The 24,546-nt window shown below is 39.0% G+C and overlaps 2 protein-coding genes across 5 annotated transcripts in view; one reads left to right on the top strand and one right to left on the bottom strand.

Moving 5' to 3' along the window:
• ABCB11 (ATP binding cassette subfamily B member 11) overlaps positions 1-4,574 on the bottom strand; it is a 43,177-nt gene extending 38,603 nt beyond the window's left edge. For all 4 annotated transcript variants that reach the window (XM_017836763.1, XM_017836776.1, XM_017836794.1 and 1 more), the window contains exon 1: positions 4,438-4,574. The gene's annotated coding sequence lies outside the window, so the exon portion shown is untranslated. The remainder of the gene's footprint in view (positions 1-4,437) is intronic.
• A 9,920-nt stretch (positions 4,575-14,494) lies between these two features.
• On the top strand, positions 14,495-24,511 carry DHRS9 (dehydrogenase/reductase 9). Its single transcript, XM_017834275.1, has 6 exons — positions 14,495-14,577; positions 16,814-16,886; positions 18,695-19,025; positions 20,634-20,892; positions 22,089-22,252; positions 23,069-24,511. The coding sequence occupies exons 1-6, from the start codon at positions 14,495-14,497 to the stop codon at positions 23,317-23,319; spliced, it is 1,161 nt and encodes a 386-aa protein (XP_017689764.1). The 3' UTR covers positions 23,320-24,511.
• The last annotated feature ends 35 nt before the right edge of the window (positions 24,512-24,546 follow it).

Raw genomic sequence — 24,546 nt, 5'->3', positions numbered from 1 at the left:
TGTGTCCCAAAACATAGTTACAATATCTTCTTCTAGTCTTCAAACATCAACATTTGCATGATTATACTTCCGTATAAAGCTCTCACAACCTCTCGTTTCAGGCATATTGCAATGCGTTCGGACAGCAAAACTTCTGTGTAAAAGACACATTTCCATAGACTACTTGTGTTACACCACCTGACTTCCCAGCCAGCTGAGTTTCTACCCATTGAGCCCTCTAAAGGAACCGCTTATTTCCTTTTAATAGCATTAAAACTACCAAAATCCTTCATATTGGCAATAGCTGTGTGATTAGCTACAGTCAGGCAGTTCCTTATAAGTGGGAAGGATTGAGAAGCAGATTGGCTTTGAAATTACCCAAGGATGAAGGAAATAAATTCATTCTTAGATCAAAGTGGAGCAACATAAGGATCTAGTCCAGTGGTTCAGGGTGCATATGTAACTTTTAATAATTTCACTTCCCATAATTGCCCAAACTTTCCTTTTTTTTTCTTTTCTCTCCAGTTTGGCTTTCAAGAACTGCTGACTCCCAACTCCAACTCTTTTTACCCTTTTCCCCTGAATTTTATGTGTACATCCCTTGGCACATCACTAATACATCGCTAAGTCACACTGGAAAGACCAAACTCTCTTGAATAATTCTAAGCATCTAATGCAAAATTCACTTATTCTTATTTTAACTAATCTTAACTAACTTTAATGATCAAAGATGTCTGAAGCACTCCCCTGACAATTAGTGCTTCAGTATCCTTCTTGCTAACATATTTTTTTCCTAATGTATAATCTGAATATCTTCTTGTGCACCAGGGAGATGAAACATATTCCTTTTCACTTTGTAAGTAGGCTGTATTTATTTTAATAATACTAGAAAATCACCCTCTTCAGATAAAGAAAGCAAGTCATTCAATTTTCCTTGGTAGGGTATATTTCTTAAACATCTGATGATTTCCACTGGTCTCCTCTGGATTCTAGTACATCTTTAATGGAGCGATGAGTGCATAAGAGCACTACAGCACCAGTCTTACTGATACTGGACAAAGATTATTTCCCGTGTCATGAATTATGTTCCTGTTCACACAACCCAGTATGACATTTGGGTTTTTAACAAAACTATCACATTGTTGATTCGCATTCATGTAGTCCACCATAGCCACTAAATTTTTGCAAACAATTTGCTACCGAGTCAGTTGCTTTCCAAACTAGGTTTTCACATTTGATTAATCCTGCCTGATATTGCCCATATTTAATTGCACCTTACATCCTTCAGCCCATTTTACCTGTTTGTTAAGGGGATTTTGACTTCTAGTGCCATTCTTCAGGAATATATGCAGAACATACCTGCAGTCTGTCCTACCTTTATGTCATGATTGAATTTAACAAGCATATTCTCCATTGTGTAATCCACATAATTATCAATATTACTGGATTATACCATTAAAAAGGCAGACCTCTGCAGAACTTCATTTAGCTCACCCATTCATTTGGACACTGGTTCATTGATCACTACTCTATGGGTGTAGTTTTTCTTGTCTAAAAGTTTCTGAAGAGCAGAGACAATCTACTCATCTGCTCGTCAGTAAATTCAGACCCCCTCACATTTTGTGACCCCCTAAATTGTGACCCAAATTCTCTTCTTAAGTAAATGTGTAAAGCCAAAGAACTACTGCAATAGCAAAATGTCTGGCCAGGACTAAAATAGTTACTTAGGAAATAAAAATCACAGCAGCTTTTAATTAATCCCCACATACAAATGAAAAATTTACAATTTTAGTCATAATTTCTCCATTCTCTGAGACAGATGGCAAATGAGCTGAACAAGTTATGGTACTTCCTAAGTTGCAGTCTCTACCATGTGCAAATTTCCAAGTTCTCTTTCTGCTTCTGACCAGAAATAAAGGAATACATCATCAACATATCACTGCTTCACATGGGATCTATATACAATTCATTAAATTTCAATTCAGCTGGGTTTGTATCAAACATATGGAAGAGGATTTAAAAAGGGCTTAATTTCCAGATTACATTATTCAGTTTATATTGAAATAAAGGTAGGTTTCCCAAAAGAGCAAGCATACTCTCCTGAGAGCTTCAAGTCCCTTGAGATTATGTTTTCACTGAAGAGTGATAATTTTTTCCAAGTGGGAGAAGAATTTTCACTCACTTTTTTAGTAAAAACACAGAACTTATTCTCCTCCCTTCTGCCTTTTGCTGTGTTGGATTAATTGAAATAGTTTCAAACAGAAGCTCCCGAAACCTGTTCAAATCACCCTAAAATTCTAAAGAAGAAGTTTCTCAGCCAGCTCATTTTTGGTAATTTTGTCAAAATGATCACATTCTCAAAAGAATTTATTTTTACATGTCAATTCAGTTGTGTGGTTGAAGCTGGAGATCTGAAAACAAAGACATTTTGTTCCATTTACAGGGAAGTTTGACAGTGGTAGTACAGATGGGGGAGCCTTTCACAGTGATGTGATTTTAAGGAAAATGCAACTTAAATATGCAATTGCCCTAAGGTTAGCCAGGGGTTTTTTACTTTAAGTATATGTTTTCATGAAGGACACAGTTAAAGAAAACAGGAATGAATAGATTGCTCAGAAAGCCATTAGTGTAAGAAAAATATGCAAATCACAATATTTGTATCTTTGTTAAAGCTTTTCAAATTTTTTGATCAAGTAGTTAAGCATTATTTGCTGAATTAATAATACCCAGCAGATACCAACTGCAACCATATTCTCATATTTTCTACTGCAACAAAATAGTTTGTCACAACAGTAATTTTAGTAGCAATTTGTTATTAAACGTGAAGGCATCATTTGCAACTCTATCTAGTACGGACTGCTTCACACTGCTTAGCACCCAAGTGATGTTACTGTATAAAGAAAGCTGAGCTACTACACAAACTGCTGACTTTGCACTGAAATTAGTACAATGGGAAATGTCACCTGGATTTTGAATACGTGTTCTTCTGGAGTAAAGAAGCAATGTTCCTACCTGTTCTGCTATCAAAAGAAACCCAAACTCTAAGGGTGGTATTTACAAACACTTTTTAGCAGCTTTAAAATGCTTCATAACTCACAGAAGTATAAATCTACTTAAATTAAATGATATAAACCACTTGAACCATCCTACTGAGTGTGGATCCCAGTGAAAAGCCATGAAGTGGTTAAAAAGCCACCTCACTACAGTTCTGCTTCAGAAAGATAATGCATAATGTCATACTAGAAAGTGATGAAGGCTCAAAAGTAAAGCAAAGCAAAGTCACTCTCTGCATGTCCTTTTTCAGCTACTTGTTATTTGACTCTGCTACTATTATTCTACTCTGTATTTTAACACTACGAAATGTATTTTGTAACTGATTTTTTAAGCCCAAATGCTGACATAGTTTTAAACAGGAATAGTGGGGGGAAAAAAACAATAATTGATAGACTTGAAAAAGAATTCTAGCTACAAAGACTTGCTAGAGCTAAATTTTCTAGAATTATGTCACTTTTCCAATAAAATTATGACTGTCCCACATTTTTGAAAGGAAACATATTTTTCCTATTTTTTCTAAAGCTCAACACATCAAATACTATCCTGTCTGGTAGGTATAATTCATTAGCTTACTGAAACAGATTAGTATAGCAGATAAGCATGCTGTATTAAATTATTAAAATAACCTTCCTCAGTGTCTGAATGTTTAACTGGGGATCACTTAGAACATATTGAAAAATACTGTTGCTGATGTCTGCATTTAAAATGATAGTATAAGGCATTAGATTATTCTATCTACCTATGTGTGTGCAAAATACAATGTAGGAGCAGAGGATACCTCAGAAACTGCACTGAAGTGAAATAGCATTTTAACCTAGCCCAATACAGTATGGCTGCTGGATTTCTGATAAACAAAAATCTTTCAGGAACTCAAAATATAGATTTAAATAAGTAATACTTGAAAAATGTTAACAAAGGAATATATCCTGTGAATGACACAACATTAGGACCTCATCCAAAGCCCACTACAATCTATTTCAAATAACCTCTTTATTCAGATTAAGATCTTTATTTAATATAAAAGGGAAGAAGGGAGAGAGAGAAAAACAGTGAAAATTGGCCCTGCAAGCACTGTTCTTCATGTTTCTTTAAACCTAGGTTCCTCAGATATAAATAATAGCATATAAGCAGAAAGACATTTTGCTTCAAAATAAAACTTGAATGTCTTGTTCTTCAAACAGTTCTATTAAAACAAAAACTCCAAAATTAAAAAAAAAAAAACACAAAAAACCCCCAAAAAACAAACAAACAAAAAAAAAACCAAAAAAAACCAAAAACCACAAAACACACTAACTTGCAAAGAGAATGCAGCATTTAGCTTAAATTGTCCCAAAGAAAAAAATACATGTACTTTTCAGTTCAGGAAGTTTCATCGGTTAACTCTGAAATAGATTTGTTACTCACCCGTGTCTGTGAAAAATCATAGAATCACAGACAAATTGCAAGGACCCTGCTCAATGAGTCAGTGAAGCTCCCAACCATTTCCCAGCATATTTTCATTATTCTAACCCATTTGTCAGAACTGAATTTTTAAATTGGGCATTGGCTATTTGCACCTGGGTCAATAACCACACGGTCACAATGTTCACAGTTCATTGACATCCAATGGAGTGTTTAAATTTGACTAATGCAATCTCACAGCATAAAGTCAGGGCACTTGGAAAGCAATTATACTTGAGGAGACCAGACATTCTCTGGAAAACAACTCACAATGAATTATTATAGCATTATTTTATCAGCATTAGTATCAAATTACTTTATTTGCCAGGCAATAATTTTGTACACTATTATCCCTACTATAAATAGCAACACCATCTGAATAACACAACAATTGGTTCAGAGATTAAGCCAAATTCACATTAAAAACTTGCTCAAAAGTTTTGTTTTCTAACCCACATCTTGCCTTTCTTACCATGGCTTCTAATTTTTTACAACTTTTCCTTTGAAATTAAGATTTTACAGCCTGAGTAGTAGTGAATTCTAGTTGGAGATGAGCCTTCCATGGATTTTTCAATAAGGGACACTGATGAGGACAATGCTGTGACCTCAGACAATAATACCACAGAGTTTAGAGGTAAATGGCAGGCAGGGTTTAGTTCCTCTCTGAATTCAGTTCTTGCTACAGAGGGCCTTGACTGATAGGACAAGATAGAAAGACAGTGTTCTAGTCATAGTGACTGTCAGCTCTGCTCGAGTCGTCTGCGCCCTCAAACTTTCCATGATAAAGCCTCATGCCCAAAAGTGCATCACCATTAAATGCTAACCAGAACTCCAGTTTTCCTTGTTCAGCATCACTATTGTGTTCACAGTGACAGCATAACTAAATGCAAAACTCGTGTCTCTTCCCACCATCTGTCCCAATGAGCAAAGCATAGGTTTGAGAATAACATTATCTGAGATGTCACAGTGATAATCATCTGCACCACCACAGCATAGAGCCAGAGGAAAAGAAAACAAGTTAATTGCAGTGCAGGGCATGGAAATGGAAAGGCTGAAAGAAATTTAAATGGTGGAGCAGATTTATTCACCTTTGACAGCTTCTTGAGGACCAAGTTGGCCAAAGGTAATTCAAGGCCTTTGCTTTTCAAAGTACTTGAGCAGAGCTCACTTGCACTTGCACACAAAATTATCCAGCACCTCCAGAAAAGATCTGGTTTGCCAAAGACAGAATATAATTTTAGCTTTACATAAATTACTTTGGTCTTCTCACTTAAAAACTTCGCTCATCTAAGCATTCAGAAAGTGTATGCAGAGCGTGTTCCAAACTGCTAATGAAGCAGGTTACGGCAGTGATGAATTGGAGCTAAGACCATAAGCTACTACAACCCTTTTGAAGGGCTCTGCTCCCTTGTAAACCTCTGCTTCTTTCAAATCATCCTTACAAAAAATCCTGAAGATTGATTAATTCTGACCTAACTTTATGACATCAGCCATAAAAATGAATCTCTGGTGAAAAATCACCCAAATCTGTGTATATCAAAAGGGAGAATATAAAGCACTCGGTTCTGGTCCCTCTCCCACACAGTCATCTTCATCTTTTATAGCTGCTAATGGAAAAATTAGCCAAATCCACTCCAACTCCTCAAGTCCTCTTGTACTTTATTTCCTTTTGTCCTTTCCAAAGATCTTTAGCAAGGGTTCTACAAGGAAACCTCTTTTTTACACTTAGGAGCAAGACTTCTTCTTTTGATGGCTTTTATCATTTTTACTGCAAACAAAAAGCTGTACATTGATAAGAAATCCATTTCCTTTTTTTTTTTCTCAATCAAACTACATTTATTCATACTGAAATGGGGAAAAGCAGACTCTTCCCTTACAGTGAAATCAGGAAAGTACCTAAGGGCACAATGAGTATGTTTCTGTGAACGTGACTTTCTCTTGTTATAAAAAGTAAAAACTCCAAGTCATTGACTAATGGGAGCAGACACCTCCAGGTAGGAGGTTGGCTCAAAGAAGGAAAAAAACTAATTTCTTCTCTCATGGTCTAAATCACCATCAGAGACACCAAGTCATAGTATGTTTATTTCTTGGTCACAAAAATATGCTATACTGAAACTAGAAAATACTTCCTGGAGTGGGTGCAGCAGGAAGGCCAGGATGTAGGCAGCAAGGGACTTACCTACCTCTAGCAACTTGTCTTGTTTCTATACTTAGCCTCTCACCATCTGCTCTTGGAAATTACCAGAAGCAGGACATGCACTTATTATCCCATTGATCCTACCCAAGTCTGGCAAGTAGTAAGGATTTCTTCTAAATTCCAAATCCTTCTGCAAGTAAAAATAGCAGAGATAGCAACAACACTTCCAAAAAAACCCACTATAAATTTTAAATGCAAATTATAACTTTTCTATCCAAATTAAGTGATTCACCGTGTTAAAATAAATCTTTCAAAAAGACATTTTTCAGAGTGCTTGCCCCACCCCCTGGGCAACCAGCCCCACCTCGCCTGTTCCTGTCAGAAGCTGGCATGTCCATTTGGGCCTGCCCCTCCCCTGTGCCTCATTTTTCCCAATCACTCTTGAATCCCACAAAACAAACACCTTTGGGGCTTCTGATCACTCATATCACTATCCCTCCTGGAAATTACAGAAAAATATGTTTTTTCTTGATGAGCCCTTTGGTTTGTTTTTGTTTGGTTTTTTGTTTTTTTTTTTTAGTTTTGGTTTGTGGCCCCTATAAAAAATTGTAGGTAGTTGTTTACATTGCAAAGTTGGACCACTGTGGATGGGCACTGAACCTGTCAGTCTCCCTGGCAGGCTGGAGTTAGAAACTAACTGAAAACATTGTAATTTCAGCACTTTTATTAATTTGACATAAAGTCCCACATGCCTGTTGCCATGGCAAAAACAGGTCTTTTCCTTCAGTATAGCTAAATTGGCTTTTATTTGTATTTATTGACCAGATTGCATACCAAGCCAAGATTCTGTTTTGGTTAATTTACTAATTCTAGTTTATAGTAGGCTGTGATGAAACACAGGTCTGCCTTTTTCTCTAGCGGGGCTGTTCTCAAAGTCTCTCCAAACCTGGGCCCCTGGTTTGCTTCCATGGCCAGACCTGTATGGGCTTTAGCAGGCATGAGGTACATCTGGCATGGCTGAGGTCCCAGGACAGGTAGGTGTGGGAGGGCAGGAAAACAGTGCCTCTGTGCCAAGGAGGGCAGATTTCCGTGAGGCCTCCAGAAGCAAGACTGGCCCTGGCTCTGATGTGCAACAGCCACAGACTACCCAGGGTGCTAGTCAGCTGCAGGTGCAGGAGGGCTGCAAAATCCCAGCAGAGTAAGGGATATTATAAAAAGAATGGTAATTTTAGTAAGTGTTGCAAGAGAAGGAAAGCCTGCCTTTGTGCTGTATCTGCTATGCATGCATACAAAAGCCACGGGAAAATTTTCTTGTCCTAAAGGAACTCTGAAATACTACACAGGGATGGCAGCTACCTAATCACTTCTTCATACTTTATTCAATACTGATGCTGCAGAGGAAGTTAAGCAACAAAAACTAGCATCTCTCAATTGCAACTTTGCAACACGCTGGGTAACTTTGAGCCAGCACAAGAAGCTGCATTTCACCAGCATACATATTTACATAAAGTACCATGAACAGCCACAGGGCTTCCAATAAAAATGGAGATATATTTAACCTCTCACATCAGAGCAGAATGCAGATATACAAGAAGAAAATAAAAGCAGTGATCTTTTCCCTATTATGTTTAAAAACATGTCAGGTGTTTGCAATTAATTTGCCAGAGGAGAATTCGACCATAGTAAATGCAACTTCATTGCATCTTGCTCTGCAGAGATGGACTGTCTGTTAGCAATCTCTGAAAAGATCTGTACTCCTTTAAATCTATTTAGAATTACTTTTTTAGTCAATTGCATTAGGTATCTCCTGTTTTTCAGCCATGAGCATTCATGAAGTGTAACTGAACTTGTTTCTCTAAGCAGAATTTCATCCATCATCAATAGTTACATTTAAGTTCACTATTAATTTAATTGGAGTATAATCCCAGATATGCAGGCTCTTCCCAAACATATTTTTTCAGTATTGATGTTTTCACACTGCCTGAGCTTCAGTCCAGTAGATGAAGAGTTCCAACCTCCACCCTTCTTCCTGTGCTCAAGGACCACAGGCAAACTCCCACAGCCTAGCTGGTGCAAATTTATTTCTCGAGAGACAAAGGGACAGTACTTGCTACCCTGCTTCTTGAGAGTCCAGCACTGACAACCAAAGGTTTTAGTAAAATAAAGTAAAGCATTTTTCCAGGTAGCACTGCTAAAGTATCTACAGTAACGGGAAAGGTTCTGGGTCCTGGTTACCTTGCTTGACCTTTCATTGCCTGTTGGCCTCAATCTCACTCTTATAACATATTACCAGTTCTTATTTCTGCTCAAGAAAGGGAAAAAAAAGGTAGTAGAGTTTTTCTAAAAATAGCATGCTACATTCACAGCTTATTTTACTTGACACTTGACAAGTGTGTGTTTGTCACCTTTCATGAAAGAAAATCTCACTAGAAGGATGTTTTATACATCTAGTTAGTGGTAGATAAATATTTGGGAATGTGCTTAAAAAGTCAGGCTTATCAATGCATCATTGTCAGAACAGAAATCCAGTTCCCAGAACCTTCATTGGGACTGTTTGCACTAACATGCTTACATGGGTTACGGCACAAGTGCTCAGCACCTCCCATGCTGCGTTACCCAACTAGGGAACAAATTAAATAAATTCTGCTTCAGAAGCGTGAAGTGGTTTTGTTTTAAAATTTAAATACATGCAATAAATTACTTCTAAGTTATCACTCATTCTATCAAAAGCAAAAATCACATATGAACTCTACTGAATGTTTGAATATAACTATTTTTGAATACTGCTTGCAGATCATCTGAAAAATAGAAAAGCCACATATCTCTGACTCAACAAGTTGTGCAAGACAAGATACTGCTGCTGTTAGTGATGCTAATTGATTTCAGTAGGGGTGGTGTTGCAGTTGAGTTTACAAAGGCCCAAAATCCTATGGGCTGGATTCTGCTAACTTTGAGTCTTAAATCTGGTCTATCACGATTTGCCATAGTACCAATTATACTTAATGCTAAATTTCAATCTCCTTTTCACCTTTCATCTTTTCATAAAATTGCTTGTAACTTGCCAAATTTCTTTTATTTGAAATTGTGATTGGTTTCAGGCCAAAAGTGATTTTTTTCCTCACATGAAAAACTATGACTAAGGTCAGACCAGCAAAAGTATTCATTCACACAACTCTAACAGCTGACACAAGAGAACTGGTTTTACATTTTTTTATTTTCCCCTCCCATTTCTGAGGGCTTAGAAATGTTTTTCAAATCCATCTAGTGTTTTTCTTCCACAAAAAGCCAACACCACCCCTTCCCAAAAAGCTGTGGCAGGGTGAAGACTATGCAAAGGGCGATGGAAAGCACGGTGATAAAACCTGGACACTGAGAATAAAGCTGAATACTGCGGAACATTCTCAAGCACCTCCTTCACATCATTGCCTTCTTGGTCCCTCACTGATTTTCTGTGAAGTCTCTCCCATTTCAATTAATCTAACACATTAGGTTAAAATTTGTCCCTTGACTTCCTTCTTGAATTTCCCTGCAGGTCACTGGGGACTTGTCAGTAATGCTGGGATTACGGGGCCATCCGCTCCTACAGACTTGAATATTGAGCACTTTAGAGAACTAACTGAAGTTAATTGGACTCAAATATGTTGCAGTAAAGATGCTTGCCTTGACAAAAAAAGCAAAGAGAAGGATAGTAAATGTATCCAGTGTTGTAGGTTGCCTAGCACTTAAAATTTCCTTTCAAAGGATTTAATGGCAGATTAAAGTATAACACTCCCTATGAGGAAGAACCACCCTTTTTGCTTTCCTAAGGCTCATATACTAACTAAAAACTGGTATACATGCAGAATAGCAGCTGATTTACAATCCTGGCTCTTGGTATAAATTTGGAAAACATTATACACTTTAGACTTACACTTCTTCTGCCACTTTCGAAATGGTGCAAAGCCTGTTGGATACACAAGCTGTCCTCAAGTATTATTGCAGTGTAGCTGGTACCCTTCTGTGCTCACAACTAATCCATCTTGGTGTGCCCAGAGGCCTTATTGCAGAGGAAGCTCTAGCCAAGGGAACTGAGATGCCTTTGCAACATTAAGTGCACCTCGAAATTTCCTGCAGCCACCCACCCAGAAAAAATACATACCATTAGATATTGTGTGATAGCAACTTTTGTCTAAGCTTTCTTATCCAAACTCTTTTCTCTTAATTATCACAATTGTTAGAGAGATCTAGATAACACGGCAAACTAATTCTGAGGACCACCATGGCAGCTTCTTGTAACTCAAACGGGGAGCAATTTATGTGTCTAAAAATATATAGAGCCATTTTAGATATCAGGACACTCACACAGGACTGAGACCCACCAGATGAGACCAGAAGAAACTGTACCATCAGCCAGAGGTTTTCCCTAAAGAAGGAATACCCTAATACACACAAATTGGCTTTACATACTTGCATTAAGGCAGCCAGCCAATCTTTCAGACAAGTCAGATAATTAATGGGCTACTGCAAGGTGAACTAAGATCTGAAATGTCAGCTACTGTGCAGTCACATGCACATTCTCACTCTGAAGCGTGTAAGATAGTTCACTCCTCTTTCATTTAGGGATAAAAAGCTGAAAGTTCCCAACCACGAATAAACCTCACAGTATTTGTGTTCTGGAGTGCCATATAAAGACAGAAATAAAAATGTTAGTACAGCAAAAAATCCAACACTTTAAATAGTAGTAGTGACAATAATAATAATGTCTAATGCAATTAAATCCTGCCTTTGCAGGAGAGATATGAAAGTTTTTGGAGTTAAGGTTTGTTGCATTCAACCCAGACTGTCCAAAACAGCATTAAGTAATCCAGCAAAGATTATGAAAGAAAAAGAGGTGATATTAAGCTTCTCCCTGATACTAAAATGCAACTATGGAGAGGAGTATTTTCAGAAAGGTGAGGTAATGTCCAGACATTTGTGTCAAAAGAAGCAATACATTTATCACTGAGAAAGCTTTGCAAAGTATCATTATATCTCCTAAACATTCTGACTTTTGGAAAGACTGTGATGTGAAAAATTACTTTTCAAATGCATCTGCATCACAATATGACTATCCACACAAAATACTTCATCTGGGAAGATTTATTCAAATCTTAGTTAAAGATTAATTATTCATGTTGGCTTGTAACTTTTGAGTGAACTCCCAAACAGAAAAACTTTTATCTGCTGATGTAATCAATGTGCTCAATGTATTTTTCTGTCACTATTGTTTATTTACCTAGTAATCAAATAAGGATCAAGTCCCTTTGCTTCTGTTAGCCCCAGTGACGAAGCAGCCATTCTGAACCTGTTTGATAGACACTTGCCAAGCCTGCTTGAACAGGGACTCATTGTCTTCTGATCCTTGGACTTTCTTTCTTCACACCAAGTCTTTCTAGAAGCTAAAGCTTTTCATCCTTTCTCCACCAAGAGTACTCAATCAAAAGTGATTAGGGAAACAAACTATGAAATGACACCACCTACGCTGATCTTTATCTTTAGACATTTTGGTTTGGCTGGTTTAATTCAATCCCTGTCAGGCCACTAGTATACCTTCAGGTGCTGTGAGACACTAGCACTGGAAATGTTAACATTCGAAGGAAAATACAAACAAGATTTGGGATAGGGCACACTAGCTGTAAACACATTATTTAAATTAGAAATGCAGGAAAAATATCAGCTGCCTAAAGTATTACTTCTCTATGGAGGACCAGATTCTGCTGACATTTGCTCTCCTGGGACCAGACGCCTCATTTACTCAAATGCCAGCAACAAAAGCCAATGACTTCTGTAAATAAGCAAACCACAGTGTGCTCTGTTAAGACTAGCAGAACCTGTTCACAAGACTATGAGGCAGATGAGAACATATTTAGACATATGATTTTAAGGAGTAGAAAGGACTTCTCATGGAAAAGACCCTTGACTTCCACAAGGTCAGAACACACTGGGGGACTGCACCCACAGGACCCGGCTTTGGTTAGTTTGTTAGTTAGCTTCAGACATGTGCTTCAGAATTTTCACCTGTCCAGCAGGAATAGCATTAGCGTCTCAGTTTTCACTGGAGAACCAAATTTCCTTCCCCAATGTTAAGCTTCAAGCAATTTTTCTACATCCTCTCTATGAGTCAGGGATCTCATTACAAAATACACCTAAGAAATCAATGGGAAATCAGGCAGTCAAGACTGTCTCATGCTAAGCTACAAGAAAACTATATTTAGAGCTTACATTTTGCTTGTGGGATTTCTCTTCCAGGAAGCTCCCTCACATGTTCTAAGAGAGTTGGAGAATCCTTTGTGAAAAGGGAACTTATTGGGAAAATTCCCAATTTTGATATTTTCTGAGATGCTAAACTGGATCTATTCAGCTTTCTGAAATGACTTTCTGCAGTTCAAAAGTAGTTTGCTGAGAAAAAAAAAAAATCAGTAGTAGAGAGAAAATTTCCTTTCACGTTTTTCTCTCCTACATTTGTATGGCAAAGGATTGCTACCCACAATAGTAGGACTCCAGACCTGACACTGATTGAGCAATGTCCCCCTGTGACAGCTTTGCATGCTGGTGGAGTGCTGTTTTGTGGTCATTTCAACCACACCACAGAGCCTACCACTACAATCAGGCCAGACAGGGCTAGGCAGGCACTTCTGTCAGGCTTTTCCTGAAGAGCAAATCTTTACCAGCCACCTGTTGAATCCCCAAGTCTCCAGCAAGCAGGACACACTTGACTGCCCAGAGAGTGCTGAAAGTACAGTAACAACCAACACCACAGCTGAGGCTGGTGTGGCACTGAACAGTGGCAAAAGAAGCAAGAACTTCCAGGCCCAAGCCAAAAGAAGCAGGGAGAGAAACTGAAGGGGGAAGAGCTGCCCACCAAGCAGAGGATGATGTAACAATTCTGCAGCTCCTGACAGGGTAGTCAGACCAGGTGTCACCAGCCAGTCTGTGACAGGCTGCCATTGCCATGGTCCAGTCAATTGTACGGGGCAAGATCACTTCCAGCTCCATCCTACCACCTTGCTTGGTTTCCCCAGTTTTAATTTCCTTCTCATTCAGTTAGTTTCAAAACAATTTTTACAAAAAAGCTTATTTATTCATTGTCCTGTTGAGAATGGTCTTTGCCCAAGCTTCCTTGCTTCCTGCAGCATCTGGCACTGCACAGCACTATGAGTGGAGAGACATGAAGAATGGGGAAAAGAAATTCTGCTGCCATGTTTATGCAGTAGTACTCAGAGCTGAATTAGAAGTGCCCATCAGACTCTGGGCCAAGGAGCAAGCAAACAAGTCTCCCAGCAATCATATGATAGCATCTGTGTCCATGCAAAGTGTAGAGCTTTTGTTTGCACAGTTCGTAGAATTCGAGGTTTTATTTGAGAAACATTGTAATTGGTTTGTTTCTAGTATCAAAAAGCTGCCCTAAACTAGTAAAAATAATTTCATCCCTGAAGGTTTTCACACACAAGGATGTCTCTTAAAAGATTAAGTCCTATCAACAATAACTCACACGCAAGAGAAAAGGTAGAGGTCTGAACCAAGCTCTGTTAAGTCAGTGGAAAGACTCCTGCTGCTTTCAAGACAATGCACAGATCAGCTAGTAGATTAGTTCCTTCCCAGCTCAGTAGATTAGTTCTCCTTAATGAGTCTTAACAGTCCCCCAGGCTCTGCAAATCACTATATATAGCCAGTAGTGCTTATACAGCATTGGTAGAAGAAGCAGGCATAGAATATATTAATACCAAATACTAAGGTAGACACATCACAGCACAAAGTCATTATCAACAGCAGGCAGAGGGGCCCTGCTCATCAGCCGATGTATGCCAGTTAGAAAGTACCACCAGACACAGAATTTACAGTGAGATCTTTTTGGAAACTATCACCATGCGGGTCTCGGTGCAGAAGTTTATGAGCGACTTGGGCTGTTTCTATGTTCTGACACTGGAAATGACTGGTGAAGGCAACTCGTGAGCACCTGGAGGTATAGACTGAGCTTGCAGATGTCTCCCCAGAATGTGAGTAGAACTTGTGTCTATTGTTACAGTGAGCAGTACCTATTGCAGCTAAGAGAACAAATTAAGCTTTTTTTTTTTCTAGTGCACAGACAAGAGAACATGCAGTCCTTTCCTTTCTAAAGTAATTTTAGCAATTATTGTTTATCTAGGCACCTAAAATGTCCAAACAAAATGCTAACTCAGAATGCTCTTTCCAACATCTGGAATCTTTCCTTACTTCAATTTCCAATTACTGGGTCAGTCACCTAAGAGTTTAAAAGGTTTTGTTTTCCTGGGTCTTATACCAGTGCTGTGGTAAACATCTGAAGTGCAAGCCATACAAGGAAGATACAATTATGGTGAAAAATCAGCCCCTACTGTACTAGACTACATTCATCTCCCTGCAAAATGCTGTATAAGAGAGTTTGGAGATGTGTTTCTTTTAAGGTGACATATTAATGAAGATCTTAATTTATCTGTTGACTGCCAAACTGAATATACTGACATATTTACCCAGCATAGGAAAAAGCACTCCTTTACCATGAAATGAAAGTGCAAAGCCCTGCACAATCAGGAATAGCTTACCTAAGACTGGAGATATGATGTGTTTGTGCTGGCATATTTTTTCAATTCATTAACTAAAGACTAAAAAAGGGGGCTTTTAGTTCTGTCAGGATGAACGATTAGTAAAGTTTGGGCTCCCTAGGCTCTGGAGAGTTGTTGGATGATCTCTCAGATCATTATCTGAAACATCTAAACCTTCTGCTGAGTGCTACATGAGTGCTGATTCTGAAGAACAACAGTCCTTAATTTCCCCTTGGCAGGTTTTCCTCAGCATGTCTGGCAGGCCACTCCATCCACTGCAGAGCAGTGACTTCTGGAAGTTTGCCCTGCCTGCACAGTGGCGGATGAAGGAATCCAAAACACACCCAGACCCCAAACTTTGCCCCACCCTGAGGTTCTTTGGCATGACTACCAAAGCAAACTCGCTGTAGGAGTAAACCAGTAACACCGTCCTTCAATACGGGGTCTATGTGCTTCAGTTTCCTGTAGTGCAGAGAAGCAGAGGAATGCTGTACTTTGCAGACATCTAAAAATCTTAAAGGGCTCTCAATGCTGTCATGCTACTTTTCTCTAAAATCAATTGCTTTTATAAGGGCACTTGTCTAGAAGTAAGAAGCCAAGCTCTATCCCAAGAGTTCTCAATTTGCCAGGCAAATATCAAAGTTTTGATGGAAAGTAGAATTTGCCTTCAGCTATTTACTGGCTACATTATTAATCAGAATTTAATATGTACGAAGATACATCAATAGTCTAGAAAATCATGCTGACATTTTCTCTGGAAACACACTCTTGGCCACTCCACGAAGCTATTTCAAAATCAATATGCCCCTGGAAGACAAGTGGCTTTTTTAGTGCTTTACAATTAGCAAAAAAGAAATATTTTGGATAACACTGTACATTCACAGAACAAGATGATTTTCTCGAAAGAAAACTTTAACTGAGACTATTTCTCCTGGTTCTGACCACAGACTCCTTCCAGCAGCAATAACATTATCTAGCAGAATATGTGGTGGCACAAGGCTACAGCAGAGCAAAACCCACCACGATGCTCAGGACTGAACTTTGACGTGTTACCAGAGAAGGAGCACTAGTACTCCATGAAAACTAGGCAGTTAGGAATTACAGGCTTAGTAACACTGGCCCAGGACTGATAGAGAAAAGAGCAGTGGAAATTCCACACACAGTGCTGCCCTCTCAGCTGTCTCCCCTAGAGCCTTTTGTCTTATAGATCTTCAGTGGCAATTATTGCTACCTAAACACAGTGGCTAACACCAACCAGAGCAATCACAGCTGTTTTTCCTACAGAAGGCAGGTAGGCATCCTGGCCAGACACTCTGGGACTTCTTCATAGAGCCCAGTTTCAAATTTAACCTTCTTTCCAGTAGTGCAAGTTCACTGCACACTGCTTCCTCCCTACAGCACAGCCAAGGAAGGAAGATGTGATTTACAGCTCCTGTTTCCAGTTAGATTAATCTTTTACCCAAATCTCTAATTATTTTGTTTCATTTTGTATTGGCACAAAGGCAAATTCAGTCCCAAAGTTATACATATCACAGCACTAGCTTGCCAAATAGCTTGCTGTGATTTATAGGTGTGGTGTTACCAAAGTCTGCTGATAGTAAATCCTCCCTCTCTTTGTGTCTAGCTCTGCTCCAAATTCTAAATCAGCAATCAAAGGAAATGTCATTGCCTGGCACGTCACTGCAAATGGACTGGGGGTATCTATGATCAGCTGCTGCAACATTCTGTTTTCAGACCTTATTTTACAGCACAGAAGCTTGAATTATCCTCAGTGCTTTCACACAGTTTCAATGGCACTTTGTCAGAGCACACTCTGAGTCCTCTCAGAAAATAAACGTCACCAACAGAGTGCAACATTACAAAGATGATTCCCAAGTGCACACATTCAGGAACACTGCAATCCTTGTCAAACTTAATACGGGCATTCACAGCAAAAAAGCCTAGTGTCTAAGTGAAGTACCTGAGCTAGAAGGCCAATTACATCAACTGCAAAACAACAGTGAGATGGGCTGCTAAAATAATCAGTGCAAGCACCCCAAAATTCAGTGGAAGCCCTCCTGTAGATGCAGTGGAAGGAGAAGCAAACTCTTACCTGTATATATTTGCTTAACTTCTTAAAATCAGAAAGCATTAGTCAATAACTCAGGAGTCCATAATGATGGCTACTGAGAAATTCAAATACATAAAATAAGATCATTAAGCAGCAATGAATGTTGTCACTGGTTATCCTTTGTTATCCTATGTGACTGACTTAATTATTTAATGAGAGTTCAATATTCATTCACTATCAGATTCTAAGATTCTTTCCATTTCTACTTGGTGAGGTAACAGCAAAGTTTAGAATCAGAATAAATGAACTCAGAAGGAATAAGAACAATGGACAGGGTCTACCAAATAGGTCTAATACATTGGTCCTCCTGTAATATTCATGTCTTGAGACAGCAAGAATGTTATGTAAAAAACAGCCTTTAAAAATCCCTCATTTTAAAGGTGAGATGTCTGCACCTCTACTCATATGTAGGTAACTAGAGCCTAGGTGGCTGTTTAGCACCTGCAAAAACGTTTCTCTTTAACAGAAAATGCTTATCAGATTTATTTGCTTTAATTAATTATTTTAGTTTAATTCTTGTACAAACTAAAAATACAAAAAGAAAACTAGTAATCAATTATGAAGATTTTAGATGGCAAGAACTGCATTCTACATTTATAAAAAAAATTAATCATAAACAAACAATATCATCCCCAATGGTTAGGAAACCTTGTGTTTCCTCAGTGCCTCTTTTTTTTATTGAGGGAAACATCTCCATGCATTTCTACATTTCTTTATACAAACACACTTCCTATGTAATATATTCTGCTGTGCTGTGTATCAGTGTTAAACAGGCAATGAGTAACAGAAGACTCAAGCACTGCCTTGAAGTCTACCTTGTCTATGGGGTAGAGAGCAGATCACTCATCATCACACAACACAAGTCACACAACAAATTAGTCATCAGATCCACCACCACACCTTACACTTCTCTGGTTGTTCTTGGGGTCACTCTGCTTCCATGCTACAGATTAGAAAAGCAGCCTGGGTGGCACCATACAGGTGGTCAAAGAGAATTGTCCTTTTTCCCAGAGGAATTACCCTCTCCAGTATCAGCACAAATAATGACCAATGCCCACAAAAAACCCCAGACACTACTTAGAGAATTGATGCAGTCATACCTTTCAGTCTGAAATGTCCTTAGAGGACAGGGCTGACTAGAAAGATTGGTCAGCAAAGCGTGAAAACAGTGGAAATCTATTGAAAAGAAAGACAGGGAAGGTTTTGCCAAGGCACATATTACTCATGGATCCCAATCACATTGTGCCAAAGCTTCTACCCCTGCTCTCCCCCAACATATAAGGGCTGCAGCCAGAAACAAAGCCCCTTACAGGAGTTGTGTCTCAGGAAGTTGAAGGGTTGGCTAAGCACATTTGCTTCATTGCACTTCTACATCATTAACTTATTTGCTTGTAGCTTTCATTTTCAGACTCACTGCACATAGCAATTTTGGCTTCCATATTTTCTCTTATAATTTACTGGCTCATCAGAGACAGATACAGAGTGAGAAACCTGAGTGGAAAGCATGTCTTCATAACAGGCTGTGACACCGGACTTGGAAACTCCCTGGCTAAATGGCTTGACAAAAGGGGATTTTGTGTCATTGCTGCATGTGCCACAGAAAAAGGAGGCCAAGAGCTACAGTCCTGCTCTTCACCCTCACTGAAGACAGTGAATCTGAACTTAGCAGACTCCAGTAGCATCGCCAGGGCTGTGGGGTTTGTGACTGAAGAGACAGCTGGCAAAGGTAAGTGGCAAGGCAACTTCCCAGAAAAATTATTCAATACAACCAAATCTGGTCTAGCTAAAAGTTCCATTCCCTCTCCACTCACTGCAGAGGCATTTTTCATCTTACTAATGAAACACATCCACTTTTCAGTTCTGTCATTTCTCAGTTCAGAGAGATTCCCTCCAGCAATGCTTCCCATTGCTTTCACCAACAGAGTGCCTAACAATCTTGTCTCTCAGTCCATTAAAACCGGATCATTCCCAGGTATGTTTTTTAGACTCTTTTTGGTGCAGCTGAAGAATGTCTGTGGAAGGAAGGTGCTAACTAATACTAAAAAGAACTTTCTTGACAATAAAATCACCCCACTCAATTAAACACGGGCAGTGCAGGGATTCTGCAGCCCTCCTCTAGTAAGCAGAAGAGCATATTTTTGCATGGCTGAATAAGTCTGATGCTTGCATTGTACACAATAATTGCACTGACTGTAACAATTAAACTCAATTTCAACCAGTTTTCCTGGAGTTGTTACATAGGTAGCTCTCACTATTGCTATCATACACCTCTGACAGACGTGTAAAAGAGGAAGAGTTTGTCCTGGGATACCTATGAAATGTGTTAAAAAATAAGTGGCTTTGGCAACGGGTGCTAAACAGATCTGCCTGGTAAATATATTCAACTGAGGCAATATGTGTTTCTTTATCTGCACTGACAGCTCAGACTAGACATCGCTAAAGGCCACAAAAGGGGATTCACACCAGTGCAACTACCAGCTGTAACACAGTTATACCAAATATTCAATAGGTTTATAAATTAATTAACTACCTAAACCAGCAAAACATATATCTTCTACCAGTAGGACTTTCTCCTCAAAGCCTGTAAAACACCGTTGACCTTGTCATGAATACTCCAGACCATTCTTGAATGCAGAGATTAAGAGCAAGGTAAATAAAATTATTAGCACTTACTTCCTCCAGCAGGCTCCTGCTTCCAGCTTGGGGAAAGCCACACGTTCTCAGTCAGGACAACCACTGCCGACACTGTCACTTCAGTCTGTGAAACTCTTTATGGACGCTGAGTGCTGGACTTTCAGCCTCTCCCCTCAGGCACAGGCTGTCCTCAGCAAACTCTTAGAAACGTCACTATTTATCTTAAGTTCCTCAAGTAATTTATAAAGGTAGTAAAGCAGTATTATCAATACACAGTGTTAAGCCAGTATCTTTAGAAGCATTGACTAATTCTACACATCTGGCTCAGACCTTTAGACCCCAAACCAGAAAAATTAGTCTCTCCACTTTTATGCAGACTCTTTCATTTTCACAAGAACGTAAATGCATATTAGGAGCCTACATACTTGAGTGGATCTGGACAGTAAAGTCCAGTATGGTGGCCTATATCTCCAGCCAAAGTAGTTTGAATACTTTATCCATGCTCTTTTAGAGTCATTGCCTAAGGCCTTCAGCAAATTTTACCAGGTATACAGAGTAGATCATACAAGCAAACCCCAGACAACTGTATTCGTGTCACTGAGGGTTTTGCAGACTGTGCGCTTGCTTTCCAATGTACATATGATACTCCAGGGTAAGATATTGATATATACTGAAATAAATGGTTTTGCAATCCTCTTAGGGCTTTTTGGCTTGGTGTGCAATGCTGAAGGAACAGCTCCTGTAGCACCCACTGACTGGCTGAGGATTGAAGACTTCCATTCAGTGCTGGATGTTAATCTGCTGGGATTGATTGAAATCACACTCAAGCTTCTGCCACTTCTGAAAAAAGCTGAGGGAAGAGTTGTCAATTTAATTAATGCCAAAGGCCTCATGGCTTTTGTAGGGGGTGGCTATAGTCTGTCCAAATGGGGCATGGAAGCTTTCTCTGACACTTTACGGTGAGTAGCCAGAAACACATGCATGAATCCAATAACAGATTCCAGACGTGCTGAGGAAGGGTGACTGTATGTTTGCCCCTCTTGATTTCTCTCTGGAAATCTTACCTAAAGGGGAGAAGGAAAATAAAAGGATGTTGGTCACTTGTTTAGGATTTTAGTCTCCAGTACTATGAACAGACCCATCAGGGAACTGCACTGGGAAAAATTTTCATATCCTAGACAAGTTGTTAGCATGCAGCTTTCAGGCATGTGAATCCACTACTTACATGAAAGCAAATCCTGGTCAGGTACCCAAAGTTTCCCGGGGAAGTTGTACTTGCAGACTTTTTGCTCTAACCTTCACAACAATCTGAGCTGGGTGATTCCAGACAGCAACCACATTACCAAAGGTAGTTGTAACTTCAGAAAATTAAGATGAGCACCCTTCACTGAAGCCAGTTGTGCTGTACTGCCTCCAGAAGGCTAAGGCCCAGCCCAGGGAGTCAAGTCTTCACAAAGACTAGAAAAGCTGGTTTCAAACCATTATGAGAACTTAGATAAAGAAAGTATATATCCCAAGGAAATAGAAAACAATGGCTAATGTACATGTGGTTCATTCCTTTGTATACTTTAGAATGCAGCTGCCTGGGTCTCTTGAGCTGTGCAGCAAGACAAAGAGGCCATTTGCACCTCAAAGAGTTGTACAGAAACTTAGAATTACATAGAGGGAACTACACTACAAGAAAACACACTAACCTTTATTGCTCTAACATTTAATCATTTAACCATAGCCCTTTAACCATAGGATGGAGAATAAAGTTCTAATACAACTGAAAATTTTTGCTCACTTTTACTTTTTCCCAGACACTTTAATAATCTGTTCCTGTAAACTGATAGAACAGTATTTGAAATAGTCAAAATTTTAGTATGATAATACATGACTAAGATGCAGCTGGTTGCTGCATCCTTTTCACCAGTCCAACATAAACGACACAGAGAGCTGTGAATCTACTTGACACTCTTTTTTTTTTTAAAAATCTCATTTAATTGCCAGCTGTTATTTTGCAGGACAGGAACACTGCTATGAGGCTAATTTGAACATCTCAAAATAATTCTGACATTTGAAGATAAGAATATTCATTTGTGTGACAGACTTACCACTTATGTTTAATAGTTATGCCATTATTGGGTGGTTATTGGAGTTTTTATGTTTCCAGGATAGAGATGCAGCATTTTGGAGTGAAAGTAAGCGTTGTTGAGCATGGTTTCTTTAAGGCAGGAGTAGTTAATTCAGATATCACCGAGAAATACCTCTTCAGACTTTGGAACGGACTGACTCCTGAGATCAGGGACTCCTACGGAGAAGAATACTTTGTTGAATGTAAGTAGAAAAAAAATTGTTTGAAAGCTTAGGGGGGATATTATCAACATGTATAAATACCTGAATTGAGGCTGTAAAGACAACAGAGCCAAGCTCTTTTTAGTGGTGTCCAGGATAGGACTCGAGGCAATGGGCACACACGGACACACAGGATGTTCCTGCTGATCAGGGATCATATTTTTGGAGTGAGGATGACCAAGGACTGGCACAGGTTGCCCAGGGAGGTGACGGAGTCCCCAGTCTTTCAAGATATTCAAAAGCCATCTGGACACGATCCTGGGCAACCTGGTCTAGGTAACCCAGCGTGAGCAGGTGGGCTTGGTACCAGAGGTCCCTTTCAACTTCAACCTATGTGTGATTCTGGACTTTGTTAATGCTCATCAAGAACCCCTCATGGACTGTTCTGGACTACATGTATGTTAGATGAGGCCTGAGCTATTAGTTCACACATAGATTGGTGAGATGTGAGGTCACACTACCTTCCTTAGTCCCTCAATACTTAGAGGTAGGATTCCAAGTGGTAATGAATTGCTATGCCCACATGCTAATTGATCTGAAAAGTTGTGCTGTGTCACACTGCACTTACTATACAGAACATCTGGCTCACAATATGGGTCAGGGAGGTTCATGCTTACTGGTCTCCTGGGTGTTTTGCAGCCTTTCTGGTCTCTGCTCCGCTGTAGCTATGCTGCTCCCAGCACTTGAGCCAGTAGTTTAAAGCAAGCCTGAAGCTGTAGCCAGACCTTTGAATACAAAGAATACTCTCACAGAGAATGTTGTGTATAAATGCTTTCAGGTTTATTTTCTTCTTTCCAGATGTAAAAGCACAAAGATCTTCAGTCAGAAGACTGTGTGACTATGATATTTCTAGTGTCATAAAATGCATGGAACATGCCCTGATAGCAAAGTACCCAAGGACACGATACAGAGCTGGATGGGATGCAAAGTTCTTTTGGCTGTTTCTCTCCTATGCCCCAAGCTGTTTATCTGACATGCTGTTGCGTATGATGTTTCCAGCTCCAGCAGATAGCGGGAGATCAGTTCCTGGAGTTCTAATTAATGTCTAGTATTAAAACAGTATCAGCTCTGCACAAATAAATACTAATTCTGTCAAAATCAGATGTCCTCTTTACCAGTTACTAGACTGTTTAAATTCCTTTCAGATGACACTTTCTCCATCCCCCACCCTTCCTTACCTGAAATTTCTGAGTTCACAGGTGGGCTTGTAAATCCAGTGTGTTTTTGAAGGCCATTTTTTATGCTCAGAAATGATACCTCTATAGAATCTGCATTCATAAAATATTCAGCTACAAAGCTAGTTGATACTATTCACACAATAAAAAAATTTTAAATAAGGAAAATAAAATCACTAGAAGAATCAGTTTTTCACATTGACTTCATCAACACATAGGCTGCTAGTGATCTTGAAATAGAACAATGGTCTTTCAGAACACATACATGTACCTTACAGAATGTATTTAGTCTGATTTAATCATCTATTTCACTGGCAGTTTGCTCATGGTCATATTCAGGAGCTGATAATCTTCAAAAGCTTCTAAGCACAAGACATGAAGTCAAACAATAACAAAGCCCAGCTAATGCAATATATTCCAAAAATTACAATTACAGTGTTTGACCATGTCTAATCACCTGATTATTCAATTGTGTAGAACAAAAACACAAATTTTTTTACAGATATGCAATTATGGGGAAAATCAAAATTCCATTGTACTATTCAAACAGCATATCCAAACACGTATTTTAAACTTCTTCCTAATATTAGTATAGTTTATGAGGAAAATACTAAAAATAATATGCCTTCACATTTCTTTCACCCTCAGTGTGCTCTGCAAATTGAAAGTATTATTATTTCACTTATCAGATGAAACAGGTCATTAGTGCATGCTATGGCAAATTCTTCCAAGTGTGCAAAGAGTGTGTTCAGAATGGCAGAATGTTAGCTGAGGTTCCTGTGCCTCTTGTACACTATTTCTATCTGCTAAGCTGTTGGCCAGAGGTTCACAAACTGGTGTCCCTAAAGATATTAAAATTGAAGGGGTAAAGGTTTTATTTGCTAAAGTGCTGTGCTGGTGATTAATCATTAATGTGCAATTCAATTAGGCTTAGAAAAATACCTTGTGCAGGTCAGAACTCCAAACATAAGAAGTTTCATCACTGCGTGTAAGAGGGGGCACGTGTGTAGGTTTGTACATGTGCAAGAAAAGGACAGAATGTAAAAAGTGTTAGCAACCTTTAAGTATTTCATCGAGGTTCTATTCTCTGGCAAATGGCTT

Source organism: Lepidothrix coronata, unplaced genomic scaffold, assembly GCF_001604755.1.
Source record: "Lepidothrix coronata isolate B3197 unplaced genomic scaffold, Lepidothrix_coronata-1.0 Scaffold7, whole genome shotgun sequence".
NCBI lineage: Eukaryota > Metazoa > Chordata > Aves > Passeriformes > Pipridae > Lepidothrix > Lepidothrix coronata.
Note: the sequence above shows the minus strand (reverse complement) of the source record. Positions and strands in the feature narration are given on the sequence as shown.